The sequence below is a fragment of the Carcharodon carcharias genome, chromosome 12 (assembly GCF_017639515.1).
Source record: "Carcharodon carcharias isolate sCarCar2 chromosome 12, sCarCar2.pri, whole genome shotgun sequence".
Lineage (NCBI taxonomy): Eukaryota > Metazoa > Chordata > Chondrichthyes > Lamniformes > Lamnidae > Carcharodon > Carcharodon carcharias.
In genome coordinates, this window is record NC_054478.1 from 110,074,544 (window position 1) to 110,098,378 (window position 23,835).

General features: G+C 42.2%; 1 protein-coding gene across 2 annotated transcripts in view; it reads right to left on the reverse strand.

The window, feature by feature from the left end:
- Positions 1-677: 677 nt before the first annotated feature.
- Positions 678-23,835, reverse strand: part of lcmt2 (leucine carboxyl methyltransferase 2) — a 44,914-nt gene continuing 21,756 nt past the window's right edge. For both annotated transcript variants that reach the window (XM_041200109.1, XM_041200110.1), the window contains exons 8-14: positions 22,530-22,617; positions 17,629-17,889; positions 14,372-14,596; positions 13,465-13,562; positions 7,964-8,151; positions 2,997-3,132; positions 678-1,128 (exon numbers count right to left, since the gene is read on the reverse strand). In XM_041200109.1, coding sequence (XP_041056043.1) covers positions 970-1,128; positions 2,997-3,132; positions 7,964-8,151; positions 13,465-13,562; positions 14,372-14,596; positions 17,629-17,889; positions 22,530-22,617 — 1,155 coding nt within the window. In that variant the 3' untranslated portion in view covers positions 678-969. The remainder of the gene's footprint in view (positions 1,129-2,996; positions 3,133-7,963; positions 8,152-13,464; positions 13,563-14,371; positions 14,597-17,628; positions 17,890-22,529; positions 22,618-23,835) is intronic.

Here is a 23,835-nt window from a genome sequence, read left to right on the forward strand (position 1 = left end):
TCCACATTGTCTGGTAGATGCCTGTGGAGTGGCTTACTGGAACAGCTTGGTTAGGGGCATGGCCAGTTGAACTCATTCATCTTGTTATACTATGATGAAACAAAAATGGTTCCATTTTGTTAAAGAGCATTTTTTCTTAGCATATGAAAATGGCTGCAAAATAGCAACAATATTTTTTGCACCATTTTCAAATAGGATTCCTTCTATTCTAGTTCATACAAACATGCACATTAGGAGCAGAGGAAAGCCATTCAGTCCCTTTGAGTCTGCTCCGCCATTAAATATGATGGCTGACCTTAAATCTGCCTTCCTGCCTATCCCCCGATATGCTTTGATTCCCTTGTTAGTCAAGAATTTATCTACCTCTGCCTTAAAAATATTCTCCACTGCTTTCTGGGAAAGAGTTCCAAATACTCTCAACCCTATGGGGGAAAAAAATTCTCCTAATCGCCATCTTAAATGAGACCCCCCCCACTTATTTTCAACTGGGCTCTCTGGTTCTAGTCTGTCCCAGAAGAGGTGGTTTTCACTGTTCAAAGCTGACAGGCAAACGTTATCTTTCAACTTCCTAGAAGCTAAGGCAATTACTGATTGACTTATTCTTTCATAATCCTTATGGGAACAGGGTGAGTGGTGGCAATTTTGAAATTATGGGGAAATTCACTTCCTAATACTAATTCAACTCCAAATTTTATTTTTATTTTTAAAATTTGTATTGATCCCTAAAAATGGAAAAACATGTTTAGAAAATACTAAAAGTGTAACAATGTACATTTTTCTGATAACAACCAATGATGTTTGTCAAGATCATTGACACTTAAGTTCATAATATTTCACATGAAGCTTTCAACAAATTCAACAGAACAGCTGTGAGGTCATAACTTCAAAGGTTTCCAAGAGAGGTAGCATTTCACTAATGAAGTTTCGGATTATACACTGGCTGCGCTCTGAGCCTCTAAGTACACAGGTTCATCTGATCTCGGGTAGCTGCAGTAGAACTGGTTGATGATTCAGGTGAGTTCCAAATGAGAAGCAGTTCCCTCCTCCTCCTATAACCAGCACTTGGTGCTCCTTCACTAACAACACACTACTGTGATTGTGCAACATTAGAGGCCACTTCACAAGATTCTGCAAGCAAAGAGGAAATAATTAATAATCCAACTCAACATCAATAGCATAATGAAAGTTTTGTAATTGATACAGTTTCTCTCCACATTAATCTTATGTCACGAGTAATGTCTTTTACCAAATCTGTGGTCAACATTTACAATGGAAAATCCAATGTCAACACTTGGCTGTCAGACTGAGGTTGCAAACCTCTGACTTCTGCATTGATCCAGCTTTTTTCAGTCTTGGACATGAATCTACCTATTCTCTACCCACTAGCTGTTGAGGCTACCACTTCTTTCTTGTGCTCCCCCATCAGCTTTCAGCTGCTGACCTCTTCCGCATTCCAGATTCCCTGACCCACTTACATACCTCTATATAGATACCCTCACTTTTTCACTTTGGGGCTTTCAATCTTCAACTGGATAAACCGACACTGAAATTTTAAAAACACTCAAAGTGATTATACCTTACACCTATATAACATTATCTCATTAAATATTTTCACAAATGAATTGCCTTTTTTAATCTCTATGGTTTGAATTTTTGTTGTTTGCTTATCTTTCATGCCAAGGCAAGTGCACAGTGATTTGTTTTTAAAGGAAGGGCTGTGTATGTAGTCATGGGAACATCAAACAGTGTACTGTCTAATTTACCATGGAAGATTAGCTAGCATTTAATAGCAAGTCAAAATGCTACTATTTAAGCTATTCATATTCCTCAAAATCATTCTAAAAATTAAGTTAATCATAATTACACCTGAAAAAATAATCAATTGATCTGTTTGATCCATGTTATTATTGTGCTTATTGAAAAATATAACAAACTTTTAGACACAAATCAAAATCCATAGTTTTTGCTTTCCTCCTGCTGATGATTTATTCTGAATTAGTTATATATATATATATTCAGAAATGATATAGTCACAGTCCCCTTTGCATGAGTGACACCAGTCAACATTGTAAGCATAGTGTTAACAGGCCTTTGGCAAAAACTGCCTTCACATCTTACTTTGCCAATATTCTTCAATGCTAATCTCAAAAGAAGAAACTTAGTCCTTTGCCTCAAGTTTCACTCTCGATTTCTGAGCTCTAAATAATAAGAATTTCTAAGCCAAACAACAAATTAAAAACCTATGGGCTTGGATTTAGCAGTTGTAATGGTGGTGAAACTGTCAGCATTCATCCTCATTATTCTTGTGAAACTGACTGACTTCTGGCATTTGCACATGAGCAAATGTGGAAATCCAGAATTTCTGTCATGTTTCCTCCTTCCTTCACTGTTGAGGTCCTCACAGACGGAAATCATCTTGAAGTCACTGACTGTGAACTTTTAACGCTAGTATTCTCATTGTAAAAGCCCCTGAAAAAGTTATATTGTGTAACAGCTTGTTGATTGAGGTGCAACTTGGTTTTCTAAAGGCCATACAGGAGGAATGGGAGGAAGGGCTTTTTTACGCAGTGAGAGGTAATGGCCTGGTACTTGCTGCCCACAAGGGCAGCGTAAACACAGACAATGATTTTAAAAGAAAATTTCATAGGTTCTAGAGGGAAATAAACTTGCACGGCTATGGTGGGTGGGTGGGGGGGGATACAACTGACTAAGTTGCTCTACAGAGAGCCAACATGGATTGCCTCTTTCTGTGCCATTATGACTCTTACATCTTCATTTATGTGGAACCAACGACATGCAAGCTGACTTTATGGAACTAGCTTCTTTGAACTTGAAGCACAATAAGACAGCTGTGTAATGAAATTTGCTGACAAGCTATGCCATTGATTGTTACCAGGTCAAAAATAAGCAAAAATGCTGAAGAAACAAATTTGAGAACCAAATGCAACAGATATATTTTGTTTTCATCTGATATATTGTTTGAAGTTATTACTTACTGTGTCAATGCAGTGGTCAAAACTTTGTCCTGTTATAAGGTCAATAAGAGTTACCTCATGGAGTGAATCAGAATGGATTGTCACTCCTCCCAGTAAAAGAAGTTTATCACCAATAATATGAGCTGTGTGTGAGTATCTGTAAAGTAATTGCAAATGATCAAACATTCATAGAGTCATATGGTTATACAGCACAGAAATAGGCCATTTAGCACATTGTGTCCATGCCAGCTATCAAGCACCTATTTATTCTAATCCCTATTTCCAGCACTTGGCCTGTAGCCCTGTATGCTATGGGGTTTCAAGTGCTCATCTAAATACTTCTTAAATGTTGTGAGGGTTCCTGCCTCCACCACCCCCTCAGGATGAAAAACATTTTCATCAAATCCCCTCAACTTCCTGCCCCTTACCTTAAATCTATGTCTGCTGGTTACTGCCACCTCCGCTAAGGGGAAAAGTTTCTTCCTATCTACCTGATCTATGCACCTCATAATTTTGTATACCTCTATCATATCCCCCCTCAGCCTTCTCTCCTCTAAGGAAAACAACCCTATCCTATCCAGTCTCTCTTCATAGCTGAAACGCTCCAGCCCAGGCAACATCCTGGTGAATCTCCTTTGCACCTCTCCAGTGCACTCACATCCTTCCGATAGTGTGGCGACCAGAATTGCACACAGTACTCCAACTGTGGCCTTAATAGTGTTTTATACAGCTCCAACATAACCTCCCTGCTCTTATATTCTATGATCGGCTAATAAAGGCAAGTATCCCTTTTGCCTTTTTAACCACCTTATCAGCTGCTGCCTTCAGAGATCTATGGACATGTACACCAAGGTCCCTCTGATCCTCTGTGCTTCCTAGGGTCCTACCATTGATTGTGTATTCCCTTGCCGTGTGAGTCCTCCCAACATGCATCGCCTCATATTTCTAAGGATTAAATTCCATTTGCCACTGCTGTGCCCATCTTACCAGCCCATCTATATCATCCTGTAATCTAAGGCTTCCCTCCTCACTATTTACAACACCAATTTTCGAGTCATTTGCGAACTTACTGATCATACCTCCTATATTCACGTCTAAATCATTAATTTATACCACAAACAGCAAGGATCTCAGCACTGATCCCTGCGGTACACCACTCGTCACTGGCTTCCAATCACAAAAACAACCTTTGACCATCATCCTCTGCCTCCTGCCACAAAACCAGTTTTTGGATCCAATTTGCCAAAATGCCCTGGATCCCATGAGCTCTTACCTTCTTGACAATTTTCCCATGCGGGACCTTGTCAAAAGCCTTACTGAAGTCCATGTAGGCTACACTACCCTCATCTTCACAACTAGTCATCGCCTCGAAAAATTCAATCAAATTTGTTAGACATGATCTCCCCAGACAAAGCGATGCTGACTGTCCCTGATTAATCCCTGCCTCTCCAAGTGGAGATTATAATCCTGCCCCTCAGAATTTTTTCCAATAGTTTCCCTACTACTGATGTTAGACTCACTGGCCTGTAATTACCTGGTTTATCCCTACTACCCTTCTTGAACAGTGGCACCACATTCACTGTCCTCCAGTCCTCTGGCACCTCTCCTGTGGTCAGAAGGGATTTGAAAATTAATGTCAAAGCCCCTGCATTCTCCTCCCTTGCCTCACAAAGCAGCCTGGGATACATCTCACCTGGGCCCAGGGATTTATCCATTTTTAAGCCCACTAAAACCGCTAATACCTCCTCCCTTGCAATGCTAATTTGTTCAAGTATATCACATTCCCCCTCCCTGATTTCTACACCTACATTGTCCTTCTCCATACTGAACACAGATGAAAAGTAATCATTCAAAACATCATCTATGTCCTCTAGCTCCACACACACATTGCCACTTTGGTCCCTAATGGGCCCTACTCTTTCCTTGGTTATCTTCTTGCCCTTAATATATTTATAAAATGCCTTGGGATTTTCCTTTATCTTGCCTGCAAGTATTTTATCATGCCCTCTCTTCACTCTCCTAATTACTTTTTTTTTTATAAAGTACCCCCCTTACACTTTCTATACTCTTCTCAGGCTTCCGCTGTTTTCAGCCCTCTTATCTGCCATAAGACTCCTTTTTTCCCCTTCTCCAATCTTCTATATCCCTTGACATCCAAGGTTCCCTGGACTTGTTGGTCCTACCCTTCACCTTTACGTGAACAATTTGGCCCTGAACTCTATTTCCTTTTTGAATGAATCTCACTGGTCTGATGTAGACTTTCCAACAAGTAGCTGCTCCCAGTCCACTTTGGCCAGATCCTGTCTTATCATATTGAAATTGACCTTCCCCCTTTATTTCTGGTCCATCTTTGTCCTTTTCCATAACTACCTTAAACCTTACAGAGTTATGGTCACTATCCCTGAAATGCTCCCCCACTGACACTTCTACCACTTGCCCAGCTTCATTCCCCGAGATTAGGTCCAGTAGCACGCCATCTCTTGCAGAATTTTCTACCTGCTGGCTCAAAAAGCTCTCCTGGATGCACTTTAAGAATTCCGCCCCCTCTAAGCCTTTCACACTAAGACTGTCCCAGTTAATATTGGGGGAAGTTGAAATCCCCTACTATTATTATCCTACTATTTTTACACTTCTCTGAGATTTGCCTACTTATCTGCTCCTCTATCTCCTCTTGAGTGTTTGGAGGCCTATAGTACACTCCTAGCAAAGTGGCTGCCCTCAAGTTCTACTCATATGGCCTCATTTGAGGGACCTAAGATACCAACCCTCTTTACTACAGTAATTCATGATCATGTGCAATGCCACCTCCTCTTTTATACCACCCCACCCCCGTCACACCTGAAGATTTTATACCCTGGAATATTGAGTTGCCAGACCTGCCCATTCCTCAACCATGTCTCTATGATAACAACAATATAATATTCCCATGTGTTAATACACACTCTCAATTCACCTGCCTTACTTGTAAGACTCCTTGCGTTAAAATAGAAGCAATCCAGCCTTGCATTATTCCCTTGTGCCTGAACAGGTCTATATTTGTTCTACCTTCCAGATTGACTTAGTTTTTCTTCTATATTTGGCTGTGCTTCGCCCCCTACTGTACCTCCACTCTGTATCCTACACCCCCACCAACAGCACTAACAAACCTCCACGCAAGGATGTTGGTCCCGTTCTGATTCAGGTGCAACCCATCCGACTTGTACAGGCCCCACCTTCACCGGAAACAGACCCGGTGATACAACCCTCCATCCTGCTCCATCTCTTCAGCCACGCATTCACCCTCTCTATCTTCCTATTCCTATACTCACTAGTATGTGGCACAGGGAGTAATCCAGAGATTACAACCTTTCAGGTCCTGCTTTTTAATCTGCTACCTAGCTCCCTAAATTCTTGTTGCAGGACCTCATCCCTCTTCCTACCTATGTCGTTGGTACCAATGTGAACCACAACGTCTGATTGTTCGCCCTCCTCCTTAAGAATGCCGCAGAATCGCCTGTCTGCACCCCTCATTGAGTCTCCTACTACTATTGCTCTTGCACTCTTACTCCACCCCCTTGTGCAGCTGAGCCACCCACAATGCTGTGAACTTGGCTCTGGCTGCACTCTCCAGAGGAACCTTCATCCTCACCATTTTCCAACAGATTCTTGAGTGAGATGCACTCTGGTGACTGCCTCCCTTATTCTGACTGGTGGTCACCCATTCCCTCTCTGACTGCACTTCCTTAAGCTGTGGAGTGACCACATCTAAAAACGTGCTATCCATGTAACCCTCAGCATCACGGATGCACTGCTGTGTCTCTAGCTGATGCTCAAGCTCCGAAACCCATTGCTCAAGCTGGTCAAGCCAGTGGCATTTCCTGCACATGTGGTCATCAAGGCTGCAAGGAGTGTCTAAGAATTCCCACATGCTGCAGGCCATACAACACAGGGGACTTAGCTCCCTTGCCATACTTTTTGTTTGTTTTTAATTAAAAGACTGTTTCCTTAAATTTAAGCCTTGCTCTGTTCACTGAAGTCTCGCTCTTTACAGCCCTGCTCTGCTCACTGAAGTCTCACTCTTTACAGCCCTGCTCTGCTCGCTCCTTGGAGTCAATGTTAACCATTATGCCCTCAAGGCCCTACCACCAGCCCAAAGCTGGCAGGGTCCTTCTTCAGATATGCAGAGTCCAGCAGCCTCTTCTTGGCCAACTGCCATTTGTTCTGAGCAGGAAATGGATTGACAGCACGTTAATGAAGCCTGGGAGTTAATGTAGCCCAATTTATCTCTCCACCAAACTTGCCTACTCACTGAAAACCTCAAGTTAAAATCAGGGCCCTTGTATACACACAAACTTTTCAGTTTTCCCAGGCTACAATACATGATTTAATGGGAAGGCTTACTGTACAATTTGCTTAGTTTTTACACAATATAGCTGTGAATAATGATGACTGCTCTTTAAAGTGTAAAAATTCACACAATCTCACAGTAGAGGCACTTTTACTCACATGCTGTGCCTGATGCTGCCAGCAGGTGATAAAAATGGAAAAAAAGAATTTATTTATCCTTCACTTTGATGAGCATGAAAATGTCTGCTTAAATAAAATTGAAAGAGATAATAAGATTAAAAGTAAAATATTAATCCTAATTTGAATGCTCATAACAAGCAATGAAATAAACTGGGTTTACATGTCAGAAATCTCCCCAGGTGCTACATAGCCAATGAATAGAGTATAGTCAGCACTGTAATCTTTACATTATTCTTGACTAAACCGATTGTCAGAAATTAAAAACCTTGGGACAACTAAGCTGTTTGGCAGTCAGCAGACAAACTAACTATTGTACCTTCCTGCGTCACTGAGAAAATCACTTGACAGGTGAGCCAAAGAATTATAGTGATAATGCTCGGTTGTATCAATGGAGGATAGCATAGGATACAGGCAAAACAAAAAAAAAAAGGAAAATCACTATCAATTTTGGTTTGTGCTATTAAAGGGATATATATTTGTACCGTGGAATGAAAGAAGAAACTGCTTCTATTCTATCCCAAATGAATCCAGACCAGGTTGGTCTAAGATGGAAAATGGATGCCAAAGGGATCTGAGTTGCTCCTAATCCTCCAGCAATCAGCACACCACCTTTCCATGAGCAGGCACTGTGGGAATGACGATTTTCTGGAATGGGCCCATTAACTGGAATCTGCAAATGAAAAAAAATGTGCATCATTTAAGTAAGTTTGTGGTTGTAAATTCTGATTTTAGGATTTCAAACAGTAACTTTTTTATATTCTAAATTAGGATGCTTGTGGAACAGTTAACATACTATACCTATTGAGATGTTTCATTACCCCCTCTTTCAGGATGCTGTATGGTTTACCCACAAGGGATATTCAGCCGACTGGCCTGTTGTGTCCTGGGTTGTCCTTATGTACCCTTTTAATGACATTTTATGTTAGCTATTTTCAGATCTTGAACACTATTCCCATTTCTAATGATTCCCTAAAGAAACTGTCAAACATGTGGCTAATAGGTCACTTTTTTATTCATTCACGGGATATGGGTTTCGCTGGCTGGGCCAGCATTTATTGCTCATCCCTAGTTGCCCTTGAGAAGGTGGTGGTGAGCTGCCTTCTTGAGCTGCTGCAGTCCATGTGGTGTAGTTAGACCCACAGTGTTATTAGGAAGGGAGTTCCAGGATTTTGACCCAACGAGAGTAAATGAACGGCAATATATTTCCAAGTCAGGATGGTGAGTGACTTGGAGGGGAACTTCCAGGTGGTGGTGTTCCCATTTACCTGTTGCCCTTGTCCTTCTAGTTGGCAGTGGTCGTAGGTTTGGAAGGCGCTGTGTAAGAAGCCTTGGTGAATTCCTGCAGTGTATCTTGTAGATGGTTCATATTGCTACTACTATGCATCGGTAGTAAAGGGAGTGAATGTTTGTGGATGTGGTGCCAATCAAACGAACTGCTTTGTCCTGGACGATATCTAGCTTCTTCAGTGTTGTAGCAGCTGCACTCAGCCAGTCAAGTGGGAAGTATTCCATCACACTCCTGACTTGTGCCTTGTAGATGTTGGACAGGCTTTGGAGAGTCAGGAGGCAAGTTACTTGTTGCACGATTCCTAGCCTCTGAGCTGCTCTTGTAGCCACAGTATTTATATGGCTAGTCCAGTTCAGTTTCTGGTCAATGGTATCCCCCAGGATGTTGATCGTGGGGAATTCAGTGATGGTAACGGCATTGAACATCAAGGAACGATGGTTGGATTCTCTGTTGTTGGAGATGGTCATTGCCTGACACTTGTGTGGCACGAATGTTACTTGTTACATGTCAGCCCAAGCCAGGATGTTGTCCAGGTCTTGCTGCTTTTGGATAAGGACTGCTTCTGTATCTGAGGAGTCCCAAATGGTGAACATTGTGCAATCATCAGCAAACATCCCCACTTCTGACCTTATGATGGAAGGAAGGTCATTGATGGAGCAGTTGAAGATGGTTGGGCCTAGGACAGTACCCTGAGGAACCCCTACAGTGAAGTCCTGGAGCCGAGATGACTGACCTCCAACAACCACAACCATTTTCCTTTGCGTTGGTATGACTCCAGCTAGCAGAGAGTTTTCCCCCTGATTCCCATTGACTCCAGTTTGGCTAGGGCTCCTCGATGCCACACTCAGTCGAACGCAGCCTTGATGTCAAAGGCAGTCGCTCTCACCTCACCTCAGGAGTTCAACCAAGGCTGTAATGAGGTCAGAAGCTGAGTGGCCCGGGCGGAACCCAAACTGGGCATCAGTGAGCAAGTGCCGCTTGATAGCACTGTTGATGACCCCTTCCATTACTTTACTGATGATGGAGTAGACTGATGGGGTGGTAATTGCCCGGGTTGGATTTATCCTGCTTTTTGACAGGCCATACATGGGCAATTTTCCACATAGCCAGGTAGATGCCAATGTTGTAGCTGTACTGGAACAGCTTGGCTAGGGGCGCGGCAAGTTCTGGAGCACAAGTCTTCAGTACTATTGCTGGAATGTTGTCAAGGCCCATAGTCTTTGCAGTATCCAGTGCCTTCAGCCATTTCTTGATATCATGTGGAGTGAATCAAATTGGCTGAAGACTGGCATCTGTGATGCTGGGGACCTCCGGAGGAGGCCGAGATGGATTATCCACTTGGCACTTCTGGCTGAAGATTGTAGCGAATGCTTCAGCCTCGTCTTTTGAAGTGCTGGGCTCCTCCATCATTGAGGATGGGGATATTTGTGGAGCCACCTCCTCCAGTGAGTTGTTCAATTGTCCACCGCCATTCACGACTGAATGTGGCAGGACTGCAGAACTTCGATCTGATCCGTTGGTTGTGGGATCACTTAACTCTGTCTATCATTTGCTGCTTATGCTGTTTGGCACGCAAGTAGTCTGGTTTTAAAGCTTCACCAGGTTGATACCTCATTTTTAGGTATGCCTGGCACGCCCTCCTTCACTCTTCATTGAACCAGGGTTGATCCCCTGGCTTGATGGTAATGGCAGAGTGGGGGATAGGCCAGGCCATGAGGTTACAGGTTGCGTTTGAGCACAATTCTGCTGCTGGCCCACAGCGCCTTATGGATGCCCAGTCTTGAGTTGCTAGATCTGTTTGAAATCTATCCCATTTAGCACGGTCGTAGTGCCACACAACACAATGGAGGGTATCCCTCAGTGTGAAGGCGGGACTTCATCTCCACAATGACTATGCAGTGATCACTCCTACCAATACTGTCATGGACAGATGCATCTGAGGCAGGCTGGTGCGAATGGGGTCAAGTATATTTTTCCCTCTTTTTAGGACTTGGCCAGTTCGGTCAGTAGTGGTGCTACTTAGCCACTCTTGGCGATGACGTTGTGCCCTTGTCATCTTCAGTGCTTTCTCCAAGTGATGTTCAATATGGAGAAGCACTGATTCATCAGCTGAAGGGGGGGCGGTACATGGTAAACAGCAGCTTCATGGGGTCCGGAGTCGATGTTGAGGACTCCGAGGGCATCCCTCTCCTGACTGTATACCACTGTGCCACCACCTCTGCTGGGTCTATCCTGCCGGTGGGACAGGACATACCCAAGGATGGTGATGGTGGAGACATCTGCTGGGACATTATCTATAAGGTATGATTCCATGAGGGTGACTATGTCAGGCTGTTGCTTAACCAGTCGGTGAGACAGCTCTCCCAATTTTGGCACTAGCCCCCAGATGTTAGGAGGACTTTGCAGGGTCGAAAGGGCTGTGATTGCTGTTGTCGTTTCTGGTGCCTGGGTGCTCCGTCTGGTTTCATTCCTTTTTTGTGTCTTTGTAGCAGTTTGTTACAACTGAGTGGCTTGCTTCAGAGGGCATTTAAGAGTCGACCACATTGCTGTGGGTCTGGAGTCACATGTAGGCCAGACCAGGTAAGGATGACAGATTTCCTTAGTGAGCCAGATGAGTTTTTACAACAATCAACAAATATTTTATGGTCATCACTGGACTTCTAATTCCAGATTTTTATTGAATCCAAATTCCACCATCTGCCGTGGCGAGATTCGAACCCTGGGTCTCTGGATTATTAGTCCAGCGACAATACCACTACGTCTTCACCTCCCCGTACTTCATAAGTACTTTTGTATAAAGCCCATTAGGAAGGACCCAATGCCTGCTTCATTTTGACTTTTCCAGCCACAATTAACTGCCCCATCTTACATTTGTAATTCTTTCACTATTTTCTCCACTCAACCCCAAATTCAATTTCTGTGCTGAAAAGTCTCCTCCATGAACACAAGAGAGTTAATTTTGTATGTATGCCATGCCTTGTTCATGACACGTCACCTCTGGCATCTGTGAATGGGCTGTATATTTCCGTTTTTACCTACTTGATGCAAATCTATTTATAGAAATGCTTGATTTTAAAAACTATTTCCCCACTGTACTAACTTCACCTTCTGCTTTAGCTTTCCTGACTAGTTTCTTAATCTTAATCTATAAAAAATTTTATATTTGCCTTGGTCCATTGTGCTACCACTTGCTTTATAGTTTAGGCACAATTTCCTTTGTTTTTCAACACCACATTACTTTCATTGTTGCTCAAATTGGTCTTTTCTCTCTTACCTTGAGTAGTAAAAGTCTGTTGTGTGTGTAAAGTATTTATAAACGGGATCAATAAAAAGCAATGGAACTGCAAATGTTGAACAACAAAAACAAAAAAAGATGCTGGGCAGGCTCATGTAGATGCTCAATCAGAAATGGGGGAAATTACACAGCTAGCATTTAAGAAAGAGCCTGACAAAGGGGAAGGAAGGAAAAACAGCGCACCCATGAGGAAGTAGAATAGGCAATCATGTTTAGATGGAAAACAGGAAAAGGATCTGGTTTTTCTTAAATGCTGTTCATGCTATCTTTTCCAGTGGTGGTGAAAGGTTCATTCCTGTAAGAGTAACAAAGGAGCTCATGGTCAGGTTGAACGTGTGTAGCATTTTTTGTTTTTATCTCTAAACGTGATTCATTTTTCTTCCACCCCTTTCCCTCTAATAGTGCTTTCCAGTAATACTTAAAATCAGCTTTTCTAAAGTTGCATGTTCTCAGTGTACACCCATCATAAGCTTATACTCCACCACTTGTCAAGATACTCTGAGCTACTTACTCTACCATCTCCTCACTGTACTTAATACCAGGTCCAATAGCACCTTTGTTCATGTAGGTTCCCCTAGGCTAATTGTTCCATGTTACTAACAATCCATTATTGGTGTCTTGCATCATGGCTAATTTCTTTCCCCTTGTGCAGCTCAACCATATCCATGCGATTCCCTCTTCTCTGTCCTCAGAATAGATAAACCCATCTGAGAGTCAAGTTCTCCTTCACATAAAAAGGCTGCACATACCACTGCTTTTTCCAATCTCTGCAAAGTAACTTGTATTCCTGTACATTTGCCTGATACGCTGTTGAATCAGATCTGTGACGCTCATGAATTCAGTCTCCCTTTCCAACAAAGATCTCAAAAATTTCCCAATTTATTCAGACTTTTAGCGTTTACACATAGAACTTTGAAGCATCCACTTTCCCTCTTCCTTAGTCTGATGTATTTATTTTGTTATTATTTCTTTGCGTGGTTATATCCTTACTGACATTAAATGCCAAGAGAACATAAAGCTTAAGATTTATTAGGATGACTACAAGGATGGGAAGCTACAGTCATAAGAAGAGACTTGATTATTTCCACTGGAGCCATAATAAAGGTTTTTAAAATTACAAAGAGCTTTGGTAGAACAAACAAGGAAAAAACAATTCTCCTGGTTGAGGCGTCAGTGATGAGTGTCATCAATTTAAAATTATCAGTGACAAGTCAGGAGAAATTTCTTTACACAGAGGGTTGTTGGAGGATTGAATGCTATATCACAGGGAGTAGTTGATGCATCGACCACCATCATTTAATAGAACAATGGGAAAATTTCCTCCTGAAAGAGGGAATAACGAAACATCTAGATAGGTAGAGCACACTAAAATAGTTTTAAGCAATAATGATTTCACTTACATCTGCCCAGCTGTAGTCTTCCAGGTTAAGGAAATGCCAGTCACTTAGTACCAATTCTCTGGAAGAGCGACCACCAAAGATAAACAGATATCTCTGACCTTTTTAAACAATGTAATGATCTTCAATTAGTTATAAAACACAGCAGTTCTAAACAATGATCGTATTGGTTTTCTGTTAGCATTTTGGAAAGAATGGATCATAAATTAGAAATAAAAGCAGGGCGTAGAGGCCATCTGGTAATACCGGTAGTAAAACATCAGCAGACTGAATGTCAACCCCAACTGTCACTGAAACTAAATGATCTCCACTGGAGGTGACCCGGTTAATTTATGGTGAGTTGCATAAGGGAACTTTTTTTGGTTCAGATTTTGGACTGGGGGTGGGCGGGGGAAAGAGGGATTAGGATAACTTGTGGACCACAAGTACAATCATCAGCAAAACAGGCAATGACACTGTCAGTACGTTGGCTGAAATGATTCTTTTTTTTAAAATTAGAGAACAAAATGGTAATGAAATACAAATATCCATCTCGGTTTGTAGCATTTTCTGAGAAAACTGAAATTTATTTTTTTCTTTTGATGCTGTAATGTTTCTGAGATTCTACTTTTGTAGCTCTGCAACTCCCATTAAACTTACAGCTCTGTCATGGAATCTGGAGCAGGGATAAATTTCAACCTCAAGATTATGCAAATGCACATAGATACCAAATGACCAAATATGAAGTTGCAATTAAATTTCCAAAGCTAGTAATTTATTTCCATTTGTGTTTTTCATTGGCATTTATAATGCTAGAAAATGGAAATAAAAAGCCATAAATTATTTTAAATCCTTTATTACAATTTTGTCTTGTTTTGTAATTAATGGAACTTATATATAATATAATCTTTTTCTGATCTATTATTTTTACCTTTGTGAATCACTTCTGTTGCTGTGTGTCGCCAGCGTGGTAATGGCGCATTACCACTGCATTCAATCTCCTTTACTGACAAGCTGATGCTGGAGGTGGCACCATCACCCATGTCACATTTCAAACAAAGAAGACTTGTGACTGGCTTCAGTGGAGACGTACGGCCACCAAAGATTATACAACGACTGTCACAAAGTGCAGTCATGCTGTGAAACATTCGTTCAGCTAAAACATGAACAAAAATACAAGCTTAATATACACCAAGTACAATAGATTACAGATCCCATGAATATTTAGTAAACATTTCCAGAGCAGGCTTGATATGTGAACCCATAGAATCTTGGTAAATTTCAGTGCAAACCACTTAACTTACATACAGATTCCAAATATGTTTCTGCATGAATTATTTTTATATCTGATTTTTGTCAATGGTATTTTTTGAAAAGTGCAGCAAGTCGAAATATTACTGAAAATTATTCAGGGATTAAACAAGCAAGAATAAGGGTGCTTTCTTATAATTTTTCTTTTATCCCATCCTCTGATAACAGCATTGACTGCTTGGTTGGTATGTTACATTACCCAAATGGCTGTTATTTATGTTTTGACAGTGTCATCAACCTCTCAACAGAAGGGGGCATCACAGTTAAGCCCAATCAAGTTCTCAAGCAACATTCACCACACACACTCCACATGATATCAAGAAACGGCTGAAGGCACGGGCTTACTGGAAAGGCTATGGGCCCTGACAATAGTACTGAAGTTTTGTGCTCCAGAACTTGCCACGCCTCTAGCCAAGCTGTTCCAGTACAGCTACAACACTGGTACCCACCTGGCAATGTGGAAAATTGTCCAGCTATGTCCTGTACACAAAAAGTAGGACAAATCCAACCCGGCCAATTACCACCCCATCAGTCTACTCTCAAACATCAGTAAAGTGATGGAAGGGGTTATCAACAGTGCTATCAAGCTGCACTTGCATAGCAGTAACCTGATCACTAACACTCAGTTTGGGTTCCGTCAGGGCTTCTCAGCTCCTGACCTCATTACAGCCTGGGTGCAAACATGGAAAAAAAGAGCTGAACTCCCAAGGTGAGGAGCGAGTGACTGCCCTTGACATCAAGGCAGCATTTGACTGAATGTAGCATCAAGGAGCCCTAGCGAAACTGGAGTCAATGGCAATCAAGGGGAAAACTCTCCACTGGTTGGAGTCATACCTAGCACTAACAAAGATGGTTGTGGTAGCTGGAGGTCAATCATCTCAGTTCCAGGACATCACTGCAGGAGTTCCTCAGGGTAGTGTCCTGGGCCCAACCATCTTCAGCTGCTTCATCAATGACCTCCCTTCCATCATAAGGTCAGAAGTGGGGATGTTTGCTGACGATCAAACAATGTTCAGCACCATTTGCAACTCCTCAGATATTGAAGCAGTCCATGTCCAAATTCAGCAGGCTTTGGACAACATCCTTGGGTTCAAGTGGCAAGTAGCATTCTTGCTACACAAGTGCCAGGCAATGACCATCTCCATCAAGAAAGAATCTAATCATCACAAAATGACATTCAAAGGCATTATCATACTGAATTCCTTCACTATCAATGTCCTGGGGGCTTATCATTGACCAGAAACTGAACTGGACTAGCTATAAAAAATAGTGTGGCTACAAGAGCCAGTCAGAGGCTAGGAATCCTGCGGCGAGAAACTCACCTCCTAACTCCCCAAAACTTGTCCATCTACAAGGCACAACTCCAGAGTGTGATGGAATATTCTCCCCTTGTCTGGAAGAGTGCAGCTCCAATAACACTCAAGAAACTTGACACCATCCAGAACAAAGTAGCCCGCTTGGTTAGCATCTCATCCACAAATATTCACTCCCACCACCACTGACGCACAGTGGAAGCAGTGTATACCATCTACAAGATGCAGTGCAGGAACTCACCAAACCTCCTTAGAGAGCACCTTCAAACCCACGAAACCTACCAATTAGAAGGACAAGGACAGCAGACACATGGGAACACCATCACTGGAAGTTCCTCTCCAAGCCACTCACCATACTGACTTGGAAATATATCGCCATTCCTTCACAGTCGCTAGGTCAAAATCCTGGAACTCCCTAATAGCACTGTGGATGTACCTACACCATATGGACTGCAGCAGTTCAAGAAGGCAGCTCACCACCACCTACCTTCTCAAGGGCAATTAGGGATGAGCAATAAATGCTGGTCTAGTCAGCCACATTCACATCCCATGAACGCATAAAAAACACATACACTTCCAGCAGGGATCAATGGATAGCAATCTGGATTGACATCCTAATGCCAACCGCTTCATTGAAATCAAGAGCATAGACTAGGGACTGAAACTGGGTTCTATTTGGTCTACATGGCTCAGTAATTCACTGGATAAATTTGCAAACCCATAGGGGAGCCAAACAATAGATTTAAAAACAAAATATTTACACACATATACATCACATAGGCATCAGAAACCTTAGTATAAAAATATTGTGATTTAAAAAAAATCCTCTGGTTCTGCAATCCCCTCCCAATCCTCATCATCCCATGGTCTGTCATATAACATCCATGAGCTGAAAGGATGGGATAGCAACCTGCTCCCACTCCTTGTCTTGTGCCAAAGGCTTTGAGAAACTGGTGTTTGCTTAATTCATACTATAATTATGGAATATATTATATTGCTTTAAATTTATCTTGTGTTCATTGAGGTACTGAATTGGTTCTTGGGATTCTAAAAATGAATACACACTAGTGATAAAGGTCAGTAACAGCTTCTTCTCCTGATCACTGTCCACTAGTCTCAGCAGGGTGAGCACATATGCAGACATCAGATTAGAACATGATCAAGCCCAGCTGTAATGTATCCCATAATTAAATAGCTGTTGACACTTATCGTCCAAGTTCACATATGAAGGATAAGCATTAGGATAAAGTGCAACTGTGGCGTTGGCATCTGCGAAGCTGTACCCCAAAATTAATTATCACCTTCAGAAGAAAAACGGAACAAATGGGCAAAATACAGATTGACAATGCTTCTTGTTGCTTCTCTGATAAGATACCAACCAACCTTTAATACTTAGCTGAGTGTGGGGAGGGTGGAAGGAGGAGGACAGGTATTATTGCTTCAAGCAACTTAAGCTTTCAGTGTGGCAATATGGAATGTGCCATATTATCCAAGGCATCAGAAATTCAAACATTAGTTACATTTTCAAGGTACTGAGTATTACCACTGCTATTTTTAAACTTACTCAATAAATGGATTGATCCCTGATCTCTAACAGAGCTGCTTTTCCAAACGGGTCCATTTTTAACCATCAGTGATACATTCCTGAGGCGTCCATGCTGGCCACCTCTGCTGCCAAATCCTCCACTGATAAGAACTACATTGGGGGCAATAAGTGAAGAACAATGGGCAAACCTCCTCAGGAGAGGATTCTTTGTTTCTGTCTCACACAGAGGCACAGAGATCCGCAGTGGAGCAAGAGTATCTAATTTAGTGACATTGAAGTCTGTAGAGAGAAAATATATATATTTAGGTTTAAATAGTCACTTGGTAATACAGAACTTGAGCATTGCTGAAAAAGAAATATGCTTTCATCTTGCTCTCATCAGGACGGAATTGCAAGAATACCAAATCTCAAAGGGAAAACAATATATACTGCACAAAAGGGTACTGATTGGTTGGCAAGTGGACCCTAACTGGTGGAGGCGTTGCCACAGAGAATGCACCAGGGAACAGTTAACCGCCAAGCTTTTGTTTAAATTCAAACCAGGCAAGTCGACTCTGATGGGTTTAGGCATTGCCATGGAGAATGAGCCAGGAAATGGCTGGCTCCCAAGCTACTGTTTAATTGAAAAATGCACAATGTGTGGACATATTCTATTTGCTTTCTATTTCGTCCTGATGAACTTAAGATGAAAAGCTGCGAAAGCATGTCTCTCCTTTCAGCAATATATTTAGATTTGAAAAAAGTGCAGCATTTTACCAGTGTTCACAAAAGGTAGCATTTCTACTGTACGTAGTGGTCTAGAATAGGCACATCTCCAAGCTACAGCACCACTCATGAATTTGATATCTTTTAGCAATTTGAAATCGATTCCTTATTCCTGGCTGTGTGTATAATTGAACATAATGACTCCATTTTTTTTTATGTACATGCACACAGTAGACCAAATAGCTCAACTCAGATGTGAAAATTAAAGGAAAAAAATCTTTTACTGAACCTTCACTTAGGAGTTGCTAAGTGCAGTTAGAGAAAGATAGTCAAGTGCGGACATTGGAGACGAAGACCTAGCAGCCTTGCTCTTGAAACAACTGAAGGAGAAATTGAGGGTTAAAAACTGAAGGGTAAGAACAATTGGATAGGTGGATAACATTGAGAAATGGACAGAGGGAGCCTTGAAGAGAGCCAGAGAAGAAGCAAGACAATGCTTCACTAATACAACACTAAGGCTACGGTGAAAGCGAACATAACTGTTCATTCTAAAACAAATACAATATTATCCATCAGATGTGGATTTTTCTCTGCAGAATTTGGGACTAAGGATGGCATGGCGATTGATGTCACTGTCGGTGCTGGATATGTGGTGTTTATTTGTTGCAACATCAACATCTGATCTATTAATCTGTTGCTACCTTCAATCTTGGCAGACTTGTAACTTGGAGCACTGGGTTCCTACTGGCACTGGTAGTGATTAGGTGTAGTTGCTGCGAGAGAGTAAGTTTAATGGCACACACTTATACATATGAGAGAAAGAGAGACAGGGAGAGAGAGAAAGAAATATTCCTCCTTACAGCAAGTCACTTTCTGAAAATGGAGTTAGTATGTATAAGGGAAGCTATACCTCAAAAGTCAATTAAGTCCAGTTCAACGATAAAGGTACAAGTAAGCTTCAGAATATTAGAAAGGTATGCTGTCAGATTTCAGTCAATGGGAAAGGAGAAGACAACACAAGTCCGACTAGGCACTTTACAGCCTTCTGGACTGAATATTGAATTCAACAACATTAGATCTTGAACTACCTCCTCCATCCCCACCCCCTTTCTGTTTCTTCCCTCTTCCTTTTGTTTTTTCCAATAATTTATATCGATTTTTCTTTTCCCACCTATTTCCATTATTTTTAAATCTTTTATGCTCTGCTAGCCTTTCCACCCCACACCCACTAGAGCTGTACCTTGAGTGCCCTACCATCCATTCTTAATTAGCACATTCGTTTAGATAATATCACCATCTTCAATGCCTTTGTGTTCTTTTGTCTGTGACATCTTTTGATTATCTGCTCCTATCACTGCTTGCTTGTCCCTACAACCACACCACCCCGCCCCACTTCTTTCTCCCCCACCCCCCTTAAACCAGCTTATATTTCACCCCTTTTCTAAGATTCACTCAGTTCTGTTGAAGGGTCATGAGGACTCGAAACGTCAACTCTTTTCTTCTCCGCCGATGCTGCCAGACCTGCTGAGTTTTTCCAGGTAATTCTGTTTTTGTTTTGGATTTCCAGCATCTGCAGTTTTTTGTTTTTAACACAAGTAAATGCCTGATCCCAAAGAGTAATAATAGAAGATGGATAAAGTATTTTAAAGGCGGAACCAGAGATGATACTGAAAACAGAACCATTATTTTGTAGAGAGACACAACCATTTGATTACATACATTAGAACACAACTGGACCTAACCAGGCAGTCCACAATAAATAAACCACAGCCACAACAACAGAGCAGAATAGACCTTGACAGGTAATCAACCAAGTGAGCCAGAAAAGAATCTACGATTAATAAAGCATCTCCCCCAAACCTAATAAAGAGAAAGAAAGAGTAATGCAAAAGCCTTACAATAACAATTTTCACGTCAGTGACTTTATATGAAGTGTTCTTACAGGGCCTGTTGAAGTTTATTATAGTTGATAGAAATGTTGCTGTTGCTGATGAAATGCTCTTAATTAAACATATTATTTTGAGGAAGGAGGTGCATCAATTATCATATCCATACCCAAAAACAGCAAGTTCTCTGATTGCTCTTTGTGACCTCTCAGCTTTTGTATGCTTTCCAGTAATACAGTAAGTCCTCACTTTAAGTCACCCTGCTTAAAGTTGTTTTGCTTTAACATCATTTACTCTACAGGACATTTTTTTCCAATTTGCATTGCCATTTTTGTTTCTATATTGGGCACACTCTGCCTCCCCCAACCCACAATACCTACCCCGGTACTCTGGGCTAGCCATTGCCATATTTTGATGCTGGAGTCGCCGACGCACTCACCAGAGGCTCAGGCTATGGGGAGAGGGAAAGGCCCAAGATCCGGGAACAAAAGTGTAGGGCAGAGCATGAGCGAAGGGGAATTAGCAGACCCCTGGCTTCTTCCGCAGCACACCCATCCCCGCAACAGAACTTTCTGCGGCGTATCCCGGGACGGGGGCTCGGCCCCTGCAGACCGTCAGGAAAGGATCCAGGCTCTGGGGAGAGAAAGATAAAGGTAGCGATAGGGAAAGTAAACAGAGAGAGTGGAGGGGGGGAAAGGAGAGAAAGACTGAGTGGTAAAGGAGTGAGAGAGAGACAGAGAGGGTAGGACAGAGTGGGAAAGGAGAGAGAGAGAAAGAGAGTGTGGAAAGGTGGGGGGGGGGGAAGAGAGAGAGAGAGAGGGAGAGAGAGGGAAGGAGAGAGACAGTGGGAAAGGAAAGCAAGCAAAGAGTTGAGTTTCAGGAGTGCTGTGGGTGAGACCCAGAAGCTGTGCTCCTTGGGGCTTGTTTGGGTGATTTAGTGTTAACTAATTTGAATTTATATAGTATTTATGTTATATTCAGTAATTTATTTTAATTTGCAAGTTATTCATGCTGGAAATGCACAGTGCTGCACATGTACAATACAGTATTTCAAATTTTCCATTGGTTTTTCAGGCAAGAAATGTCCCAAGGAACCCAACTCTGACTTTAACATTGATAACTATGGGAACCCATGATTCACTTAAAGTTGAGATTCTCAGGAATGCAAACAGAACTTTAAGTAAGGACTTACTATATGTGGTTAAAATGGCTAATGAACAAAGAACACAAGTCCTTTCTAGCTTGTTACCAATCAAACAATAGCAAATACTTCAACTTTCCTGTCACTATGGCGGTGTATGAAAATAGCTTAAAGCAGTGGTTTCCAAAGTGGCATATAACAGATGTCCCATGGGGTACTTTTAAGCCTCCCCCTCCGTCCAGAGGTTCCCAAATATAAGCATCTCAAGTGCTCAGACTCAAGCGCTGCCATTCACCTTCCTGCTCACTGTTCCTCCAATCACAGGGTGTTTCACTTCTGCACTTGCTGCTAATAGTGAGATGCACTCATGCCTATTAGCAGCAAGCGTGGGAGAGAAACAACCTGTAGCTGGAGGAGCAAGCGAGCAGCAGGGAGCTTAATAGCAGCACGTGAGCCTGACCAATGGCGCAGCAGTGGTGCGGGAGCAGCTGCTGGCTGAAACACTATCCCAAGTGGGAAAGGTGGCTGCTTGGCCTGCAGGGCAGCAGACTGCTGGGTGGACACGGCCTGCCTGGCCGAGGCATCACCCTGGTGGAGCTGTTTCACAAAGGTACAAAGGAGGTAGAGGTGGGGAGTTTGGAAGCAGGGCTGCTGTTACAGTGATCCTGTGGCAGGGTGGTTTGGGAAGAGCAGCTACTGAGTGAGGGAGAGGGGGATTGAAAAGAGGGGCTGCTGATTGAGTGATTCTTTGGAGGGGGGGTGGGGGAGAGGGGAAGTTAATTGATATATTTCTCCCAACTGCAAGTGCTTATGCTCTAACAAACAAGCTCATCCATCACATTAATGGTAAGTAAAAAAATCATTATATGTTTACCCGTAATGTGTAATTATAATGATTTACAAAATGTGCAGTCATTAGATGGGTAGTTAAAAAAGAAGCTGCCTGTAGGTATGCAAAAAAGTTTGTAATCTAAATAGAGGTACACATGACCAAAAATGTTGGGAACCACTGGTTTAAGATTTGAGCTATGGGCCAATGTAAATTAGAAATGACCAGGCAAATTTTCATTATCTTCCTGCCCTCAGAACATTTTGGCAAATCTAAATATAAAAGATGACAGACTTTAAAAAAAAAATCAATTCTCAAAATTGAGTTACATAGTTCAGTTTACTTTTTCTGACCTTACCTGGAGGAGGATGGAGCAACAGACACTCTTTCAGGTCTCCTTTTGACGCACTCAGAATTAAATAGTGAGAACACTTTAGATGCCATTCCTTGATGATAAATGAATAAATGATGTGGTAGGGAAAGAGAGGTAAGAAATATTTCTCAAATGAATTTAAGTATTTGAAATATTATGAAATGAGAAAATATCATGAAACGAGGAAATATTTGCCTTAATTAGTTAGTATCTCGTGGGGTAATTTGCACAATAACAAATCCATCTACTTACACATGTTATAAAAACAAAAAATCTGCGGATGCTGGAAATCCAAAACAAAAACAGAATTACCTGGAAAAACTCAGCAGGTCTGGCAGCATCGGCGGAGAAGAAAAGAGTTGACATTTCAAGTCCTCATGACCCTTCGACAGAACTTGAGTTCGAGTCCAGGAAAGAGTTGAAATATAAGCTGGTTTAAGGTGGGTGGGGGGGGGGGGCGGAGAGAGAGAGAGAGAGAGAGAGAGAGAGAGAGAGAAAAGTGGAGGGGGTTGGTGTGGTTGTAGGGACAAACAAGCAGTGATAGAAGCAGATCATCAAAAGATGTCACCAAGAATAGAACAAAAGAACACATAGGTGTTAAAGTTGGTGATATTATCTAAACGAACGTGCTAATTAAGAATGGATGGTAGGGCACTCAAGGTATAGCTCTAGTGGGGGTGGGGAGAGCATAAAAGATTTTAAAATATTTAAAAATAATGGAAATAGGTGGGAAAAGAAAAATCTATATAATTTATTGCAAAGAAACAAAAGGAAGGGGGAAGCAGAAAGGGGGTGGGGATTGCGGAGGGAGCTCAAGACCTAAAGTTGTTGAATTCAATATTCAGTCCGGAAGGCTGTAAAGTGCATAGTCGGAAGATGAGGTGTTGTTCCTCCAGTTTGTGTTGGGCTTCACTGGAACAATGCAGCAAGCCAAGGACAGACATGTGGGCAAGAGAGCAGGGTGGAGTGTTAAAATGGCAAGCGACAGGGAGGTTTGGGTCATTCTTGTGGACAGACCGCAGGTGTTCTGCAAAGCGGTCACTCAGTTTACGTTTGGTCTCTCCAATGTAGAGGAGACCACATTGGGAGCAACGAATGCAGTAGACTAAGTTGGGGGAAATGCAAGTGAAATGCTGCTTCACTTGAAAGGAGTGTTTGGGCCCTTGGACGGTGAGGAGAGAGGAAGTGAAGGGGCAGGTGTTGCATCTTTTGCGTGGGCATGGGGTGGTGCCATAGGAGGAGGTTGAGGAGTAGGGGGTGATGGAGGAGTGGACCAGGGTGTCCCGGAGGG